This window comes from Aulonocara stuartgranti (genome assembly GCF_965226115.1).
Source record: "Aulonocara stuartgranti genome assembly, chromosome: 14".
Classification (NCBI taxonomy): Eukaryota; Metazoa; Chordata; class Actinopteri; order Cichliformes; family Cichlidae; genus Aulonocara; species Aulonocara stuartgranti.
This window is the reverse complement of record NC_138950.1, coordinates 9,048,169-9,068,696: the sequence shown is the minus strand read 5'-3', so window position 1 is coordinate 9,068,696 and position 20,528 is coordinate 9,048,169. Positions and strand designations below refer to the sequence as shown.

Sequence of the window (20,528 nt, the reverse complement as noted above, 5' to 3'; positions counted from 1 at the left end):
AAGGTAAGCGGTATAATAAGTCCAGCTCTGATTGGCTGCGTGTCGTTTGACTTCCGCAAACATAACTCGCCGCTTTGATGGAGTCGCAACCCCCCCCCCCCCCCCCCCCCAACTCCATTTTTTTAGCATAATTTCACATTTTAATGCACAAGAAAAACTTAAATTCTCACATTTGTCTGTACATATTTTGACCGAGACCAGCACCAACATTTCTTCTTGGTAAACAGCTTGAACCTTGCTCCGTAGATGCTCGTTATCAGATAACGATAACGGATTGCTCACCAGTCACAAGCCCAGAATGTGTATTTGTTTTTGTGTAATAGAGTACATTTAACACCACTAATACAAATTAAGTCGACTGTTTTTTCTACGTGGTGTATATTTATCAAAATCCCACAGGATTTCGCCCTCGAATACATGCCTCAGTTTGAGCTCTGATGACCATATAAGGAAATCCGTACAACGCAATCGGACCCCTGAGCTGGGGACTCGGTACTTAAAAACTTCAGTCCCATTAATAAAACAGGACTGCAAGGTTTGGAGGCCTATCTCCCCCCACCACCACTTCCCCTGCCAGTGGCGGACTCCCTCAGACATCGGTGCGTTGGTGGTTCTTTGTGTCTGGGGGTGGGCGTCCAGGTACACACCGGCTCACTCCTTGGCGGCCGCTTATCGGGGCCTGGAGCCTGGGGCTTGCTCGGGCCACTTCGGAGGTGGGGTGCCCCCGGCCTCTCGGCCTGGGGCTCGGTCACTCAGGCACAGCTGGCTGCCGGCGGAGCTCACGGGCGCGTCACTGCAACTCCCCCTGGCTTCTGCTCCGCGGCTGCTGGGTGAGCCCTCATCTGGGACTCTCCTCAGCTCTTTCTGGAACAGTGGCGCGGCTGCCCCTCTGTTAGTCTTCCTTGGTCTCTTGTGTTCTGGGGGCCTCTGGATGTCTGGAGTTTTGATCTCCTCCATACCTGCTTCATGCCCTGGAGGACAGGGCTGTGGCCCCCCCACACCCTCTAGCAGATCATTACATGAAGGAACCTTTTAAAAAAAACAAGCACGTCCATGCTCACAGGTGTACACACGGGTGATCACACCCACAAACTACACCCTTTTTGGCTCCTACCTCAAAGCACACTGTGTTCTGTTGATCTTATGTGCTGCACAATAATGTTTAATATTTAGTATTTACTGTCATATTCCCATATATCATTGTGATGTTGTTAATTCTATTACTCTTGTTCTCTTCTGCTTGTTTTCTTTTTTCTTTCTCAACAGGTGATCCAGGTGATTGATATATGCATTTTTTTCTCTCTTTTTTTTTCTGCCCGTTCTGTTGGTTTTTGTTTTTTGCCCTTCTCCCCCGTCCCTCTTCTCAGCTGTTTCTCTTTCCCTCTTTTTCCCCTTCTTTCCCCCAGTCAAGTCTGTCCCGTATTCAACAAGTGAAAATAAAATACACAATAAAAGGTGAATCAAATGGACCATTATGGCAAGGCTGGGATGGTCAATTTGGTAAAGTAAATCCGTTGGGCATCTTTCTTTGCCTTTAGACAATAATTCTGATGGCAAAAGAGCCAAACGGGACAGGCAAAAAATAAATAAATAATAAAAAAAATAAATAAAACAGGACTGTAAGTCATATTATGATAGAAAATTGACATAAACATTTTTCAAGATCGATACTTCAAATCATCCCGCAAATTGTCTGCAATGCGTTAAACAGTGTTAGTATGCAAGCCATGGGATTTTCTCAGATACTGAGGAAAACTTGCATGTTGTTTGCCTTTTCCAATGGAAAATGACCTTTGGGATAAAATAAGATTTTAAGCAGGAAGTGAAAGCGATACTGAGGGAAGTCTGAAGGGACTGACAGTAAAGAATATATTTAAGACTTAATTACAAGACCAAATGTGTGACCACAACAAACTATCATATTATATAATTTATAAAGGTAAGATTAGATAAGAGTGTGTTATAATCTAATCTCTTAACCTTAATCTCTTATTCTGATTTTATCTGAGAGCACTGTGACCATTAAAAATCTATTTGTATTAATGGCAGAGAAGCTTGAAAAAGCAATCATGTCTGTGATTCTAATATTGACAGATTGATGGCTTTATTCACTGCATACACCACCTCAAAGAAAACATTCAGTTTCTTTAGGCTACTTCTGGTCGCCCTGTCTCATTCTTTTAAGCCAACATCAAAAACCTTAAGCAAACTTTCAGGAAAAAAAAAAAGGTGTATTTTAAGGAATAAGAAATAAGGTAATCCACTGAAAGCATGTTGCAGATATATTTTATCATGTACATAATTAAAATTACATACTGAATATTGTGAGTTTTCTTTACATACATACTGTGAACTGTAACCATACGAAACTGACAGCCCCTGTATCGAAAGCACATCTAAGTGAAACAAAACATCCAGCAGACTTTATTGGATTTGCAGAAGATAAAGACAATCAGCTGACTAAAACAATCTAAGTAACATACAAATTATGTTACAAACAGGTAAATAAATAACGCAAACTATAACAAATGAACTCATACATTCTGTTTTTGATGACGCTGACACTTGTACTGTAACCTAAAGTGCACCTTGATCCACTATTCCCATTTAGTATTTCAAAAGGAAGTTTTGCAGTTGCACAATGCCAGCTCCTACAGTCACTGCAACACTGGCTGCGTGCCATGTTTTGATACGGATTTCTTTATGATTGTTGAGATCTGATTAGATTAGGAATTGATGGGGATTTGCTGTTAAACACAAATGTCATGTTTGTTCAGGCTTGTTTCCATGTGTAAACTCCAGAGTAAAAAAGACAGATAGTTGCAATGGTGCTGGACTTGATCTAACACTGTATCCAAAATTTAGGTGTAAAATAATTATGACTGTATATTAGGTTAGAGAAAAATCATGTTTGCATATATATATATATATATATATATATATATATATATATATATATATATATATATATATATATATATATATATATATATATATATATATATATATATATATATATATTTATTTATTTATTTATTTATTTTTTTTTTTATTTATTTTTTTTTTTTACACTGTATATATATATTCCCCTTCTACAGAAACTGTAAACTGACCATTCAGGCAGGGATTTTAACAGTGACAGTAGAAACATAGTGGGGCAATTTTAAAAATGAATCTATATTCTGATGTGTTTGACTCAAAAGTGTTAAAATTGATCTCATGATCACATGTGCATAAGGAAAATAAATATAATTTCTGAACATTGTAGCAGTACCCTGCTGACTTGCTATTTTTTTTAAGAATTCCTCCTATTTGATGTACACTGAAATATTAAAAGGGAACCTTACACAACAATACAAATACATCAAAATAATGCATGTGCAAACTGCAAAGGAGAATCTCGACAATAGTTGACTATCCTGTACATATATAAGAGATGGAAATGATTGTGCTAACTAAAGAGTAAGAAAATAACATGGGGTAATTTTGTGATTTAACATAAAACAACATAAGAACAACTTAAAAAGTTGTCCATCTATGTAATAAATCATACTGAAAAACATTACAAAAGAGCTATATCTGGCTGCTACTTATTCTACAATATACTCCTTTATCCATTTAAATTCGCCATCTAACCACAATGCCAGCATGAAACTGTACATGTCAAAATGCTGAACCCTGGATGCATATTACTGCTCCTCCAGCCACGATGGCTTATCTGATCCTGGGGGCTTTAACTTTACATTGAACTGTATAAGAGTTTGTTCTAACTGCTGCTGGTTGCCAGCAAAATAAGCGGAGATGGCATTATGGAAGAGAAGCAGCTGCTTGTGCATCACCTTCACCTAGAAGAAAAGAGAGGAGAGAAAATGACATTACAAACATGGTTTCAGGTGTTTACATGAAAGCACAGCCTGCAGACATTTATTTGGATCACCAACTGCTCGGAATACATTCCTAAAAATAACTTGCACATTCCTCTGAAGCCTATTCTCAGGAGTCAAGCAGGCCGTTTTAAAGATCTCAGAAAATACTATCTTAAGTTTAACTTGAATTTATTTGCTATTTTACATTTATCTGGCAAGAATTTCCATGTTTTTTTAACAGTTCTTGTCATGAGTGACATTTCATTTTCCTAAAGCCAGATTTATTAACCAGGGATCAGAGTGCCAGGACCTTCACCACAACTACTGTCTGATCCACAAAACACCGAACTCCTACAGCCCCTTTCTGCAAGTGATGGCCCCACAGGAGGGATTGCTGATGTACTGCTTTTGGGCTGTGCCCATCCAGGCCCTGTGGTTTTAAGTATCTTGGAGTCTTGTTCATGAGTGAGGAAAGAGTAGTGCAGGAGATTGACGCTGTATTAGTCTGTTGTGGTAAAGAGAGATCTAAGTGTGAAAGCAAAGCTATCGATGTGCATTTCCACCCTTACCTAGGGACCCAACCTCGGAGTATTGACTGAAAGAGGGAGACTGTGAATACAAGTAGCAGAAATTAGCTTCTTCTGGAGAGTTGCTGGGTTCTAAAATATGGGTCACTAATTTGAGCCACTATTTATAGTAGCTGATTCGAAGCATCCTCAACATTTTACCTGCATCTTTGTTCAAAACTGTCTTTCAGTCTATCGGCCCCCGTGTGCTCTATATAACTAGTGCTCCACTGCTCTTCGGCCGAGTCTCTGCTTATTTTAAGAAAGATGCCATTCAATCTCTTAAAAAAAAAAAAAAAAAATTGACTCTTCTCATCCTCAAAGTTATACACCAATCTAAAAATGACTGTTTATTGGTAGCAGTTTAGAAAAGGTTGAGACCAAGTAGCATACATCTCTTTTAGACAAATGCAGCATTCTTGGTACATTTAAATCTGGCTTTCATAGAGCTCATTCCACCAAAACAGCTCTCTTTAGTCTCCAGTGACATTTCTATGCAAAGCGATGCAGGAGAATGTTGTTTTGCTGATGCTGGACCTGACCTCTGCCTTTGATACTGCTGACCATGACATGATTCTCCACTTCTCTTGTCTACTGTGTGTCACGAGGTTCTGTTATGGAGCTCTTATTTTGTCTATCTGTTCCATCTTCAGCATATTTTGAGCACTTTTAAATGACATTTATTGTCACTGCTACACAGATGACTTTCAGTTAAATATCTCTTCTAAGCCCAAGATGTTTCTACTGTGACTTAGACATCTTGCATAAATGATTAGACTGTATTAAAGGTTGGATGGATGGCAATTTTCTCCAGCTTACTGAAGAGGAAACAGAAGTCCTTGTTTGTGCCCCTGTCAGATCTGTGCTTAAGGTAATGGAGATTCTAGGTCCCCTTGTCACATCTGATAAATCTTCCATCAGGAACCTTGAGGTCATTTTTGACTCAGCTTTGTCCCTGGAAGCTGACGTGGTTCGCTCTTGCTTTTACCAGTTGAGAAAAATTTCCCAGGTGAGTTTCAGTCGTTCAGGCTCTAAACTGGAAATTCATACTCATGCCTTTATTTCATCACTTTTAGATTTTTGCAATTCGGTGTTTACTTGTTTCAACAAATCTTCCCGGAGATGTCTGCAGCTTGCTCAACATGCAGCTACAACACTGCTGACTGAGTCTTCCAAGTACTCAAATGTCACACTGATACTAATTCAGTTGTACTGGCTCGCCATTAACCTTCAGAGTGCGCTTTAAGATTCTAGCGCTGACTTTTAGAGCTCTGCATGATCAAGCATCAGTGTACATGAGTCAAATTTTACATTCATACATCACCAGCAGGTCTCTGAGGTCATGTGATCAGGGTCTATTGGTTTTGCTTCACAAAAGACTGAGAACTAAAGGCGACTGAGGTTTTTCAGCAGTGTTCCCCAGACACTGGGAACTCTCTCCCACTGAGCTTAAGATCTGTGGACTCTGTGGTCTCTTTTAAAAAGCAGCTAAAAACTCATTTTTAAACTTACTTTATGTTTTTGTGATGAAGCACTTTGTGATATTTATCTTTAAAGGTGCTATATATTCAATTTTACTTTGCTTTACTTTCACTCCTCCAAGTAAGGAGCCAGTTAAGGACGTTTGGGCATCCAACTAGGACATCTCATAGTTGAGATGCTTTAGTCATTCCTGTCAAGAGGAGGCCCCTGGGCAGATGCAGGCACACACTAGAGAGATTAAGTCTCTCGGCAAGGGCAGCTCTTTTTTCTGCTAATATAAGTTCTAATTAAGGTTTTACCTTGAAAGTAGCAGAAATGCAAAAGATTCCTTCTTTTTGCTGTATAATGATAGCAGTTATATTCAACACTGTGCTCACTCAACACAGTAACATGGGTATCCTTCAAGCAACTTAGAAGAGGCATTGGCAAGACACAGTATTTTAGTATTATATTTTAAATATGATTGGGGGTTTTTTGTGTTTTTTTTCCACGTTCAGAATGACCATCTCAAAACTATTACGACCAGCTGTTTTTAAGGAGGCATATCATACTGCTAAAGGCAGTTGTTTGTGCCCTTAATGTTTGCAAGTGCCTAGCCTGTTTCAAAACCACATCATCCATGAATAAACCCTGACTTTGGGTGTGGTTTAATCTAGGCTTTGCTTCATGTGAAACCACAATGATGTCAACAACACTGATGTCATGTGGTTACCAATGCTGCATGATTGGAGGTAAAAATCACTGGAGCCAAAACCAGTCCCTGTACCCTTCCTAAGTATTCAACCCTCAAAAATGTAAATGTCATCACCTGCAAGCAAAACTGCAGAGCCTGAGTGTGTAATTTCACAAGGAATAAAAATGGTATGAAAAAAGGAATGGGACAGCATTTTAAACACTATAAAAAAGATTAATGAATTACATTTGTGTGCAATAAAGGAGAGGTTGTACTGCCCTGATTTAAATCTAAATATTATTGCAACCTTTGGGTTGCCTGGTCCTGTGTGTCTGTTTGTTGTTTCCTCATACTTTTCTTTTTAAGTTTAACCTAAAGGTACCCTTAGGTATAGTCTGCAGAAATTCAGAAAGTATGCATAAGACCTCAAGAAATCTGCCAGAGAGCCCTCATGCGCTTGATTTGACAGTGGGGCAGCCTTAAGCCCTCAAAGGCTTTAGCACAAATGTGCCACAAAGTTGGTAAGTCTCTGAGTGTGGACACTGGGATTATCTCCTAGAAGCAAGGCTTGCTATTCAGCAGCGATCTTGAAATGCTTTAAGCACTTCTTTAGATAATGACTTAAAAAAAAAAATACCCAAATTAATTGAAATGGTCTGGGACATAAAACCTGCATGTGCAGTGTAACGAGGAAATCTGAGGGGGAAAAAAAGTGCCAACTTTGCCCAAAAAAGTGAAGAAGTTATACTTATATCACTATCTTTCACTACTAGAGCTAAAAAGAATAATAATTCAGAGGACTGCACTCTTTAAACATGCAGGGATTTCAAGAATAAAACTAGACTGTAATCTGAACCTTGTTTTCTTCCAGGAATTTAAGCTTGATGGTGACATCACTACGCAGCCTTTCATATTTGTCTCTGTGGATCTGGTACTCATGCTGAGCCATCTCAATGCGAACCACGCCAGCTGCATCCCTTGGTCCCAAACTCAGTTCCTCCAGATCAGAGCGATAGGCATCAAACTCAAGTCTGAACACAAACACAAGACTGAGTTATTTTCTAGGCAACCATTAAGTTTAACCACTTAATGGTTGTACATCTTAGTAGTTCAATACCTTGCATTTTCGTACTGCTTAATCGTCATCAAAGTATCTTCCATTGTTTTGTTGACCAGTGTGTTGACACTGGATACGAAGAAGTTGATGGCACCAAGCAGAGCCTCGCCATTCTTACACAACAGCTTTTGTGTTTCTGCATTATACCCAAACTCATCCTGCAGAGAAATACAGAGGTTTTACCTGCCAATGTCATGACATGTCATATGGGGAGATTCTGCAATACTATACCTGCAACTCTGGGGACTTCTGGCTGAGGTCAGTGAAGGCATCTCCTAGAGCCTGCTGCGTCTGCACAATTCTTTGAAAGTGATCGGTGAGAGCGGTGGCCAGTCTTAGGATGTTTTCATACTTGCTCTTCGTGTCTCTTAACACGTCAATCTGAGCCTCAAGTTCCAGGTCTACTGTCCGTGAGCCTCGGCCAAACTTTTCTGAGAACATCTGCTTTGTACACTGCGCAATGAATATGAACAGAGAACAGCACACGGTGTCAACGCAACCTGATGTAGTCTTTGGAACACAGACATATCCAAGCATATCTATTCCATTTTAAAAACACAGCATGCACACATAGTGCAGAATACCTTGTACGTGTTTATGCCCCATTTCTTCACACTGTCCAGTTTCTCCACTGCTACACCACGAGAAACTTCTTCAGTTGAATTTGTGTTATGGTTCGACGACCCTAAAAAGAACATAAAAGCTAGAAATAAACACACAGTGTACACAGTACTGGAGCTTCTTCTATGAGGAGAAGTTTTTAAGGCAGTGGTTTACAGAAAATAAGTGAGGACAGTGTGGACAGGGTGATGAGCATGGTGATACCTGGATGCTGCTCTGTGTGGTGGGCAAGTCGACTTGCTGCAGATTGACTTTTAGGCAAGTTAACACCCCTGGATTTCATGCGAATGTCTGAAATGAACATGCCGGTGATATAGAGTAAGAATGAGAGGAAGACATGTAAAAATGACTGTAGTGAAACATGCCAGAGCAGCTTGGGAGTGAGATATGCCGCAGAACAGCAGAGCATGAAGACCGAAGCCCCTTTCTGACATGGGATTTGTAGAATTGCTGGCTTCATTAATCTGTTGAAGTAATTCAGTCATTCAGACATAGGTAGCTTCTGTGTGAATCTTCAAGCATTCCCACAATATTTGTAGAAATAACCATGGTAACTGGACTGGATATTATGTTACACAATGCTCTTATATCCAGATCAATCCTGTGTCAGTGGTACTTAAGTCATGAAATGTGACATACTGCATTCACACAACATGTGTAAATCTGTGCACTTTCTTTGATTTGTAAATGATCATGGAGAAAGTGCGCTGCTATACGCTGTGCATTCAGACATGAAGCCACCCACGGAAAAGGAGTGAAAGTCCAAAAGGAGCTTAAAAACTGTTATGCTCTGCAGTGGAGGACACATAAAGAGCAGGGTTAGAGGGGTTTTGAAGTAAATAATAATCCACCAGGCAGGCTTCACATGCACAATAAAAGCATTAAAAAAAGAAGATGAAAATGGAATTCATGGGATGAGATGCAAGTACTGGCAAAATGGTCAAAGTGCATTTCAAAGTACAGAACAGAACAGATTTTTTTTAGACATCAACACAACATTGAATGTGACAGCCCTGTAATATCTGGTTAGTTCATTCCTATTTTTGAAAGGTGCCAAAACATTACTTCTTGCTGAAGCTGTTCAGTGGCAGAGTTCGGTAGGTACAAGCAAGGTTACATACAAGTCCGCTCATCAAGCCTCAAAACCTCTTACAAGGGGGCAAATAAGACCAACATATCAAGGTTAAATAAGAAAGAAAGGGGTTATTAGAATACACAGCCACCTGGTCCTGGTGCAGGGGCTTGTCTTCTGTCCAGATACTCGGGGTTGAAGTAAACTGCGGGTCCTAAGGAATATGGATGTTTGTGACATAAACCAGGAGACTGCAGGTCAGCAGCTCTCTTGTGACACACAAAGAAAAGCTCCTGCTATTGTTTCTTAAAAGATGCACTAAGTATCAACCTCTTTCAGTAACTGAAAGACAGTACAAGCACTGATCTCTGACACAGCCTTTATCTAACAACAGCCAGAACATCGTGAAACAAAATATCTTTAAGGGTATTTGTGTCTGTCAGCCCCTGGAAAAGGAGTTGCCGGGTCAACTGTACTTATTAAAAATCCTGTTCAACTGATGTGTGCGTTTTAGCATGAAAATTACTTACTGAACAGCAACTTGTACTTAATGCACCTTTAAATTTGTAATATCCCTGCAGATATTACTTAGAAGAATAAACAACAAAGCAATACCTGCAGAGAATGGAAGCATGGTTTGCTAAAAGTACCTTTGATACTGCTGGTTGGGATGATGCCCCCTGCAGGTCCTCCATAACCTCCAGAGACAATACTGGTTTCATTCAAGTTGGGTCCAGACACCATCACCTGCTGCAGATCCTGAGTTAAAACAGATAAACACAATTTATTAGCTTTTTCAAAGTATCTGCATGGATGTTAAGGTGCACAAAAATGCTGAGCACACTTGATCATTTTATGAAACAATGTAATTTTATTTATCTTGGTCAGACCCACAAAGCAGTAATCTTAAACATAAACATAAATGTATGTCATCCATAACTTTTAGTTAAAATGAACAGAATCTATTTTTTGTAAAGCTGACGTGCAGACAGATAACATACAAAACATTTGATTATGAGCTAAAAATAATAATATTACTTGTAGTAGTCATACATTTCATTATAGAGGCCTCAGTATTGCTTATTCTAATGCTACTAATGTCATTGCTGGTGTAGCTTTCTTAATCCCAAAGGGCTTTACAAATGGTGCACCAACCTTTTAATTTTACTGACAGTTTGTCATGCAAACGCTCATTTATGTCACAGTTTCCTCCTGTAGGTGCTCTGAACGATTCAACGTTATCGGGTTGGACGTACACATCTACTGTCCCTAGCTACAGGCCTTTACATGGTAGGGTAACATTTGGCCTAACCAGCCATGAACTGTACAATCACGCAAAATTTAGGGAAACTAGATACTGTTATAAGCAAAATAGCATTATTCATTTCCACAGTGAGTGAGGTGAGATGAAGCATCACTGACCTGCTCCAGACTGTCATCCTCTGGGAGAGTGCCTGTGTCTCCATTGCTGTTAATGGGGATCTCCATGGTTGCAGCCTTGCTCATGATACTGTCTGCCATAATGAAATCTCTGCAAGAAAGACAATAGCACATAAAGCTGGGGGAGAAAAACAGAACAATGCTAGCCTACATCGACACAGAATAACAGCTGGCTTACACTGATGCTAACGTGATTGACCAATAGCAACGGTGCTGATGTGGCTTGCTAGTGGGCTACTACCTGACAGCTAGCTTCAAATCCTCACCACTGTAGCTGAGACTGGAGCCAAGTTTCAGTCGCCAGAAAGACTAAACAAGTCGCGCGGGCAGTAGCCTTGAAATACAACATAAATTAAACGGAGGCACCGCTGTTTTTACTTAGTATCCCATACTACATCCATGATTACTCATCCTGAATCGTTCACATGATCATCTACCTGCTTCCATAGAATTCAGACAGAAAATCCCTGCATCCAGCCAGGTCGCAGCTTTAATAGTACGACTTCGGAATAAAGGTTTTCGTGATTTTTATTTTTGTTGTGCGTCACATTAGGTTCCATTTAAAAGCACTGTGCTTCAAGTGAAATGCACAATGTATGTTTTTAAATGTACTTTATGTGTCAAAAAGCAGGCTGAGAGGGATACTGTAATTTGATGCTCTTATTTTGAAGAATAATAACGTATCATCGTCGTCAAGCCTCCCCCATCTTCCACGTCGTACGGTGCTGACGTAGCGTTTTCCTCTGACCTGCAGTACCTGATTTCTCCTGAAGATGTCAGTAGCACTTCACGGCCCAGTAGAGAGAAACTAGAACATGGCAAATCTAGAGTAACTCAATCAGTAATATGGCTCTGGTCCCTCAAATGTTGTGAGTATTAATCATTAAAGCCTAGGTTGTTACATCTTAATCGTTCCATTGATTGCAATATCTCCTGAAATCAAACTGTATAAATACAGTCGTTTGTTTTGAGTTGTGAAAGGCTTTGAGATAGACCTCACCCTAGCAAACTGGCCGCACTTCCAATTATTTGCCTCATTTATTTCAATCAGGGACGCAAGCAAAGTGCACATGGCCTCCAAATGTAGAAGTTTTTCTGTAATTATTCCGGCTCGAAGCAGAGCACCAACCCTTCACACACGCTCACAATGTATTCCTAATGGTTAATTTTCCTCCATGCACTGATTACCTACAAGTGACATATTTTCCAGACTTCTAAAAATCTCCTCCTTCGTTTTCAGTATTCTACACAGCATGAATTTGACAAGCGCATTTCTAGGATCAAAGCAGGCAAAATGGCAAATCATGTAGGTTATGCATGTTTCCCCCCCCTAATCAACAATCCACTTGTCAGCAGTGATTTGACTGGCATGGGTATGTGCTCCGCCTTTGATTCTCCTTCCAAATTAATATTATTTTAGCACCATCTTGGACTACTGCGTGCTGCACCAAGTATATTTTCTTGTTTCCTCAAACATTCTCAATCATGTCATCCCATGTCCAAAACGAACTAGATGTATGTAGAACCATGGTGGAATCTCGAGGTCAAGATGGTCAAACGGTATAGGTGAGCCTTTTATCCCTGCCCCAGATACACAAAACTGCAGTTGAAATTCTGCCTACATAAACTTTTGTATTTCAAAAACTGACAATCTGTCAAGCATGACCATGCCACATTGCAGTCAGCCATGTGTGAAAAGTTAAGACAGTTTTTGATGTGGTCCCATTAATCATGCATTCAGCAAAACTGCCCTGCATGCGGTCCTGAAACCGGAAGTCACTTTTCTGATGTGCATCATAAATACACATTGAGCAGAGTTATCACAAACTTTAAATAGTGGCTTTGAACGAAGGGATGTGCTCCAGGTTGCAGTAGTGCAATAATAAACTGAACATAATGATCAAACTAACTAAACCTCGACTCCAAACAAAGCATATCAGTGTTTCTGCCTATTGCATCTGTATAGTCACAGTTGGGAAAAGAAGGTGAGCTCAGACCAGTGTGTCTTCCAGAAATGGAAAAATGAATGTGTCATAGTCATAGGAGGAGTTTCAGTTCTTGTGATAATGCTCAGTTTTGGTTCCAGCTTTCATTTGTTATTGTTATGGCTTTTTTGTGTTTGCAGAGCCCTTTCCTGTCCTTGTCCTTGTCTTTCCTGTGATTGTTGGCCCCACCCTCATTGTTTTCAACTATTGTTGATAGTCTTACCTGTGCCTTATTCCCAGTATTGTCTCACTGCAATATCACTTGTCTTTGTCCAATCATTTGCAAGCCAGTTATCGGTGTTCTATATTTGGATCCTTTTCACAACTCTCATAGTCCCTCTCTATAGTAGTATACTTAGCTATTCTAAGTATAATAAGCATACTATGTTTATAGTTTTAGATACTTTGTAAAAGAAAAATTACAAATGTTTTTTGTCTTCCTTTCACACTAGAGGGGCGTGCTACCAAATGAGATTAGTGGGTTAGCAAGCTATGTCAAGCTGAAAGCCACAGGGATCTGTGTCATGAAAGTGCCTCTATTTTTACCTGGCTGAATCACCATGGTAACTTACTCTGACCATATAACCTGGTCAGGAGAAGGTTATGTTCAGAATTTTGTTTTAAGATTGGCTGGAAGCACCAGATTTTCGTTGATCCTTTCATTTAAAGCATGTTTTAAGTGAAATTCGTTGTCAAATCATTAAAGCCGCTGAATGATGCACAAACTGTGTGTGGCATTGTCATGGGTCGTTTTCATGTATTAATTTGGTGAAGCAGAAAATGTACAAATGTTTTTATACTTATTATAATCTGCTGCTTAGTCTGTGTTACATTGCTGGAATTGTACATAAGGCACATCCTCTTCTGTTGATCCAAATCCAGCTGGAGCCAATCCCAGCTGCCATAGGGAGAGTGGCAGGTACACCCTGGACAGGTCACCAATCTGCCTGGTCAACCAAAAAATTAATTTCCCTTTGATCTGCTGACTAACTAAAGTAATATCCTTTATTAGGCTACGGGACATTAACCTTTAACGTCTGAATTTCTCCAGTTTAAAATTTCAGAGCTCTAATGTGCAGCCACACCTTAGAAATAAACAGGAGCCCACTCAGCAATAAATGATTACCTGTAATTAAAATGTTTATTTTACCGCTCTGTGCACTAACAGATTAAGGATTTTCTGTAGCATTAATCTCTTGTCATTTTTACAACAGTGTTGCATTTTAATGTTATCTTTTTTTTTAATCTTCTTTATAGATTTTTAATCACTGTTTTATCATCATAATCATCCAAGGATGTCTTTGATTGGGGTAGGCAGCACTCAGACAGATCATTTTGCGCAGAAGTAGAGCCATCTGACCCGTGAAACCACCCTTTTTATATGAGCGTGCTGATGCAGAGAGCCCAGCTTAATGGAGACAGTTGATAACCACCATCACGATACCCGTTATCTCCAACTGGAGCTTTAGGTTTGGTCGAGGAGCATAGCTGTGTCAAATGTGTTTATTCCTGGCATACGCCTCAGGACAACATGTCTTCATATCTTCTGTTGAGAACGTTACTTTATCTGGTGAAGCCACTGAAAGATGGAAAGCAAAGATTAATTGACAGCAGCTTAACAGATCTACAGTACATACTGTTGACATGGTGACCCAATACAACTGCATGTTTTGAGTCATAAAACTACAAATATACACGTGTCTTGTAGGTCAGTACCTATAAGAGATGAATGTATTATTTTTAACAAAAGGTACACTGCTAAACATTTTCATGGTTAGCCAGCTACTATTTTTTTTCTTTTTTTCCTTTTTTCTTTTAGTTTGAGTGAATAATTGAATGGGTATGTTTTGGCTTCCCATTTGAAAAGAGTGACTGACTCAACATCCTTTAGCATAGGTACCTTTGACCTGCACATTATTCATGGGCCACAAACAGTGTGCGGTTGCTGAAACTTGACTTTTAAAATGAGTTGTTTTGTTTTTTGAGTGGAAGTAAAAGAGATTAGGTGCAGCAGTTAGTCATTTTGAGATGTAATTAAGGCAAATTAAAGCAGAGTTTAATCACAAATTCTCTCACGTTTCAGCATTTTAATGTTATAAACTCCACAGATGTAGCTTCGTGAGAGTTTTACATTTTAACAAGGCAGCAGTGGGGGGTTTATACCAGTTGTCAGACTTCCATCTATACTCAAACCCTTCCTTGGATAGAAATTTCAGAACACCGAATTCTCACAGACGTGAATGTAAATTTAGTGTCGCCTATAAATTTAGAACAAGGCCAAATTAAATTTTAAAGGTCTCAGGCGGGGTTCCCACTGAGACGGTAGAGCATGTCACAAAGGCAGCTTATGTATGTGAGGAGAGCGTGAGACCTAAACCACAGTGCACCCCTCCCCCTGTCATTTTAGAGAATAGTTCATCTTGTTTTTAATGATCATTTAGCATGCTTCCAGATGTTGGTAGGGAAATTCATCCTCACACAGTCTCCTGTGCTCTACAGCAGAAAACAAGAGTAGAGTGATACAGGAGATCCAAGAAAACAACGGAAAGTAGTGCTGCCTGCATCTTTAATTCATGGGAATTACAAACATTGCTCAATTCTTACATTATAGAACATATGGAAGTGATTTTTATAGTATATTTAATGTGCCATTTCAAACAGTCTATCAACCTCTTTCCCAACTGGCGATTCAGTCAATGCTCTCTCAGAGACAGAGCAATTCATCATCGTAATGGGTCCTTGGATGCTGTAAATGTCAGTTATAGATTGTCTGAGAAGGCAACACATAATCAAGAACAATAAATATTTATATGCTTTCACTTTACTGAATATTGCGCTCAGAGTAATTATAAATTTATGCTTTGAAAAGGTTTCGGTTACAAAGAAAAACAGATATGGTTCCGTGTGAATATGTTTTAGAGCGATACGTCCAATTTCTAAAGACGAGAAACATTATTTTGACTGACAGATGTTTTTATATGAATTATTACTGAAAGACTCTTTGTTCCTCCTGCCTCCTGTTTTTGAAGGCTTTCATGTAAGAATAAACACAGAGCTGTCAAGAGCATTTTTGAAAATATTATTCATTTCCCAAACAACTGAAGAAAGTCATATTTTAGCACATGACTAGAAAAACAAAAACAAGCTTAATTGAATTATTTACTTTGACATCTAGAAGATTTTAAAAGTAGGATTTTAAAAGGCTATATTCAGTCTTTCAAGGCATAGTTTTTCTTCTCTATAACCATTCTCTGGCAATTTGCTACTTGACGTGAGTGTGAGGCGTGAGAGCGATGGTCCCTGTAAAATACAGGGTTAGCTATTGCTCTGATGTTTTTAATTATATTCACCTGCATAATCAGAGGACAACCAGTCAGAGGCCGCAAATAAACCGAGAGGGCAATTTAAGAATCGTAAATCCCACAAGGGCTTGTTGGCATTTTCACTGAAGTGTTAAAGTAGTTATTTGTTTTCCCGAATGCTACCTTTGGTTAGTATACAGAAGCTGTGGTTAGAAAATGCACGAAAGGCCATGTTTGGTTTCTTTATACTGTTTACTTACTTTGTCATGCAATTTTCTGTTGCAGGCTTCCAATTTTGACTCATTTTTCTTTCTGTAGCTTCATGTTTTTTCTCCAAATAAGAATATATCTTACTCTTATATACATTCACAAGAAACTTTAATATATACATCATCCTAGTACCAGGTGGGACCCCTTCAGAATTGCCTAAATTCTTCATGGCTAAGATCCAATAAGATGCTGGAGATATTGGTACATATTTTTATGCAGTTGCAAATTTGTGGGCTGCACATCCGTGATACAAATCTTTTGTTCAACTTTATCTCCAAGGTGCTCTATTGGACTGGAGACCAATGAAGTATAAAGAACTCCTACTGGAAGTAGCCATGAGTGCACTGTGCTCATAAAAGGATCGACATGGTCGGCAAGAATATTCAGGTAAGCTGTGACAATCAAATAATGTTCAGTTGGGCCCAAAGTGTGACAGAAAAATATCCTCTTCACCGCTGCAGTAGTATTACCAGCCTAACACCTTGAAACAAGGCAGGATCAATCCATGATTTCTTTTTTTATGCCAAATTCTGACCCTACCATCTGAAAGTTGCAGCAGAAATCAAGACTCATCAGTCTAGGCAACATTTTTCCAATCTTTTATTGACAAATTTTTTGGTCAGTCTGTGTGAATTGTAGCCTCAGTTTCCTGACACTCACTGGATATTTTCTCATTTTTGGACCATTCTCTAGAGATATTTGTGTGGGAAAATCCAAATAGATAAACAGTTTCTGAAATACTCACACTAGCCCGTTTGACAATAACAACAATGCCATGTTCAGAATCATTTAAATCACCTTTCTTCCCCATTCTGATGCTCAGTGCGAACTTCATCAGGCCGTCTTGACCATTTCCTAATTGTGCTGAGCTGCTACCATGAGATTGACAGAATAGATGATTGCTTTTATGAGCAGTTAAACAGGTGTACCTAATAAACTGCCTTTAGTCCTGCTAAGGCTGATTCCCATGGTCACACTAGCCTTTTTTTTTTTTTTTTTTTGCTAATAGACATAAAGAAACTAATCAATGAAATTTTCCTTATGCATATTGCATAAAATATCTTCTGTAAACATCACATAAAGAAGCCCGCTGTGTATCTAGCATGTTTTTTTCTCCTTTTGCTTATCGCTCGGGACATGATTCCTCTGGCATGCAGTAAGTGGAACAACACCTGCATGTGTCTTGCGTATTAAATCACAGCAGCAGGCGAGATACGGTAAAACAGACATGCAGCCAAGTGACATTTGTGAGTTAACAACAGTTTTACCCTCTGTCACCTTGAGTTTAAACCCCAGAGTCCCCTGAAACTGGTATAATTTCCAAAGCTACACACTAAATATTACTGTAACTCTGTCACTCATTAAGGTATAAGCTGCTTCACAGATGTGGCCACAGTGGTTAATGGCTCAACTCAGCACCTTATGCAAGGTTTATACACTTTTCATGAGGCGGAGTACATTTTGATTGTCGCACAGACTTCAAAGTGATATGTAAATGTGGTGAGACTTGTGCCTGAAATATTTTGTGTATCTTCTGAAGAGAAGACATTTCAAAAGGAGATAAGTAGAAATCACAACTGGGCACTATAAGAGATAATAAAAAAATACTGAGTTGATTGTGGGTCCCCCACTGATTCCTAAAACCCACAGGAGCAAAAACAAACATGTGAAAGCGCCACGTATGTCTTTCCATTCTTTCATGTTGAGCTGTATCCGAGCATGCTAACCACCCGATTATGTGTATTTTATATTTTTTACCCACACAACACTATTTGAAAGGGCAAAAACCATGTCACAAATGAGGAATTCACCATGCAGCAGGAGTACATTTGTGGAAAAGTTTTTTTTTTTGTTTTTCTGTTTGGTTGTTTTGTTTTTTCCAAATAATAATTAAATCTGACTGACAGTGTAAATTAGACAGTTGTGGTTTAAACAAAGTGTTTCTAGCATGTGTTTTGAATCACATTGGATGCATTGAGGAGCTTTGTTTATTCAGGCATTTAAAACTCTGTAAAGATGCATTAGATGACAAAGATAAGGTGCTAACCTTTGGAACCAAGCGCATTATTTGTAAGAGAAGACTGATCCTATTTTACTTTCCTGAGCTATAAGGGCTGAATCACATCTCACCACCTACTCTCTGAATACTAAACAATGCTCTTTGAAGTTTCAGAACAAATTTGCAAAGCAGAGCATCACTTTCTCATCAGCACAATCCATGAGAGGATAACTGTGGCGTTTAGCAACTTTAGAAAGTTCAACTCTTATTTTGCAAATTAATACAGGATCAAAGTATGTATACGACTCTGTTATTGCACAGTTTCACATTTTGGCATGGGTTTTCTTTCAGACTGACAAAGGGCTACTTAAAGATTTTTGGAAAATATAAAATAATTTCAGGGCAGCAGCAAGAAGGTCCTGAGTTCAATTCCACCATCAGGCCGGGGTCTTTCTGTGTGGAGTTTGCATGTTGTACCTGTGTTTGCGTGGGTTCCCTCCGGGCACTCTGGCTTCCTCCCACCATCCAAAGACATGCAGTTTGTTAATCCAAATTACCCATAGGTGTGAATGTGAGCACGAATGGTTGTCTGTCTCTGTGTGTTAGCCCTGCGACAGACTGGCGACCTGTCCAGAGAAGGTCCTGGGTTCGAATCTGCAGCCTGGCTAATTTGCACTGGGTTCTCTCTGGGTATTGTGGTTTCCTCCCACAGTTAAAAATCATGCAGTTATTAGTTAGGTTAGGTTAATTGGTGATTCCCATGAATGTGAATGCAAATGGTTGTTTGTCTCTATGTGATGAGCTGTCCAGGGTGTACCCTGCCTCTTAAATCTATAACTTCAGGGTTATGCCCCCCCGCAACTCGGATAAAGATAGAAGGATAGTAGTTGTTGTAAATCCATTTACTTTTTATGTTAACCAGACTCTAGACTTTGTTGAACAGTATGTAATATGAAGATAACATGTAGTATTTAAGTGACCAAGTAGTATCAGGGTAAAAGTTATTGAATAGTTTTGGAATAAAATGACAAAATCGTGAACGATTAAAATAATCCAAGAGTTCAACTTACTTCATCTAAACATGTTTCAGTCACATTTCATCAACACAAAATGCACAGGTTTATTGAATATGAATAAGTTGTGTTGATTTAACTAAGTTTTTTAAGTTTCTGCCAAAGCAAAACAGTTGTGTGCAACCAATGTCCATTACTGAATTAAGTAAATCCAACATGGTCCTTTTTTCAGTGTATGACAGCTGGAATAAGCTCCAGCGACCCTGAAAAGGAGAAGACGAAGCGGATGGATAAAATTATTTCAAAAGCATTTTTTCTGACATTGCTTCTAACATGACAGAGAGAAAAGATACCCCTTCTTCTTTCAAAATCAATTAAATGGCTGTGAGTTTTGACCTTTAAACGTTTGTGCTATTAACAAAAAAACCCAAAAACGTATAAATGATTAGAATGTGTGAAAAGAAAAAGAAATGTTCAGATAATCAAATACTTTATGCCAGGTAATTGATAATTTTCTGTTAACTGAATCAGATTATGGTTTACAGTAACAACATCAATGTCAGGCAAATAGGGGGATTGCTTTTTCACACAGGACCGGGTAGCTTTGGACAGCTTTTGTTCCCCAATAAATGAAGTCATATTTACTCGGTTTATCTAATATGATTTTTTTATAATAAAGTTATGGGGCCTGGCCACTGGAGCGACAATGTGCTCGGCCTCACCAGCACCAAGTGGTGTCATTGATCTAAAACTCTTCATTGAATTTGTGTTGCTGGCAACTTGTGAAAGATTTTTATTAGAATTCTCTGGTACATATTATGGCTTGCTGAGTTGACAGCTTGTTCAATGAAGTTTGTGCTTCAGTTTCGGTGAGTGGAATTCTGGGATTTTATTAGTCTGTTACTCAGCACTAATTGGCAGGTGTGTGTGTTTAGGCTAGCAACTTGTTAACCAAGCCAGGTAGTGATACCTGATAACTGATAACACATATGACCTCCCACCACGGAGACAGAAAGAAATTTAACACTGAAACTATTGGTTAATAATTATTGTTTATTAATGTGCATTAGCTCTTGAATGTCTGCATGAGCTTTGTGGTACTATGCAGCAACCATACTGCAC

The 20,528-nt window shown here is 39.1% G+C and overlaps 1 protein-coding gene across 7 annotated transcripts; it reads right to left on the bottom strand.

The window, feature by feature from the left end:
- Positions 1-3,050: 3,050 nt before the first annotated feature.
- On the bottom strand, positions 3,051-11,528 carry LOC309687661 (arfaptin-2-like). Of its 7 annotated transcripts, none has more exons than XM_082502756.1 (10): positions 11,016-11,528; positions 10,820-10,928; positions 10,048-10,156; positions 9,549-9,611; positions 8,530-8,616; positions 8,289-8,389; positions 7,936-8,157; positions 7,705-7,862; positions 7,444-7,618; positions 3,051-3,845 (listed from the first exon to the last, which is right to left on the bottom strand). In XM_082502756.1, the coding sequence occupies exons 2-10, from the start codon at positions 10,916-10,918 to the stop codon at positions 3,690-3,692; spliced, it is 1,170 nt and encodes a 389-aa protein (XP_082358882.1). In that variant the 5' UTR covers positions 10,919-10,928; positions 11,016-11,528; the 3' UTR covers positions 3,051-3,689. The 7 variants fall into 7 exon arrangements, with proteins under 7 accessions (XP_082358882.1, XP_082358883.1, XP_082358884.1 ...); XM_082502757.1 differs by having other exon boundaries at positions 11,079-11,528; XM_082502758.1 differs by having other exon boundaries at positions 11,104-11,528.
- Between the last annotated feature and the right edge of the window lie 9,000 nt (positions 11,529-20,528).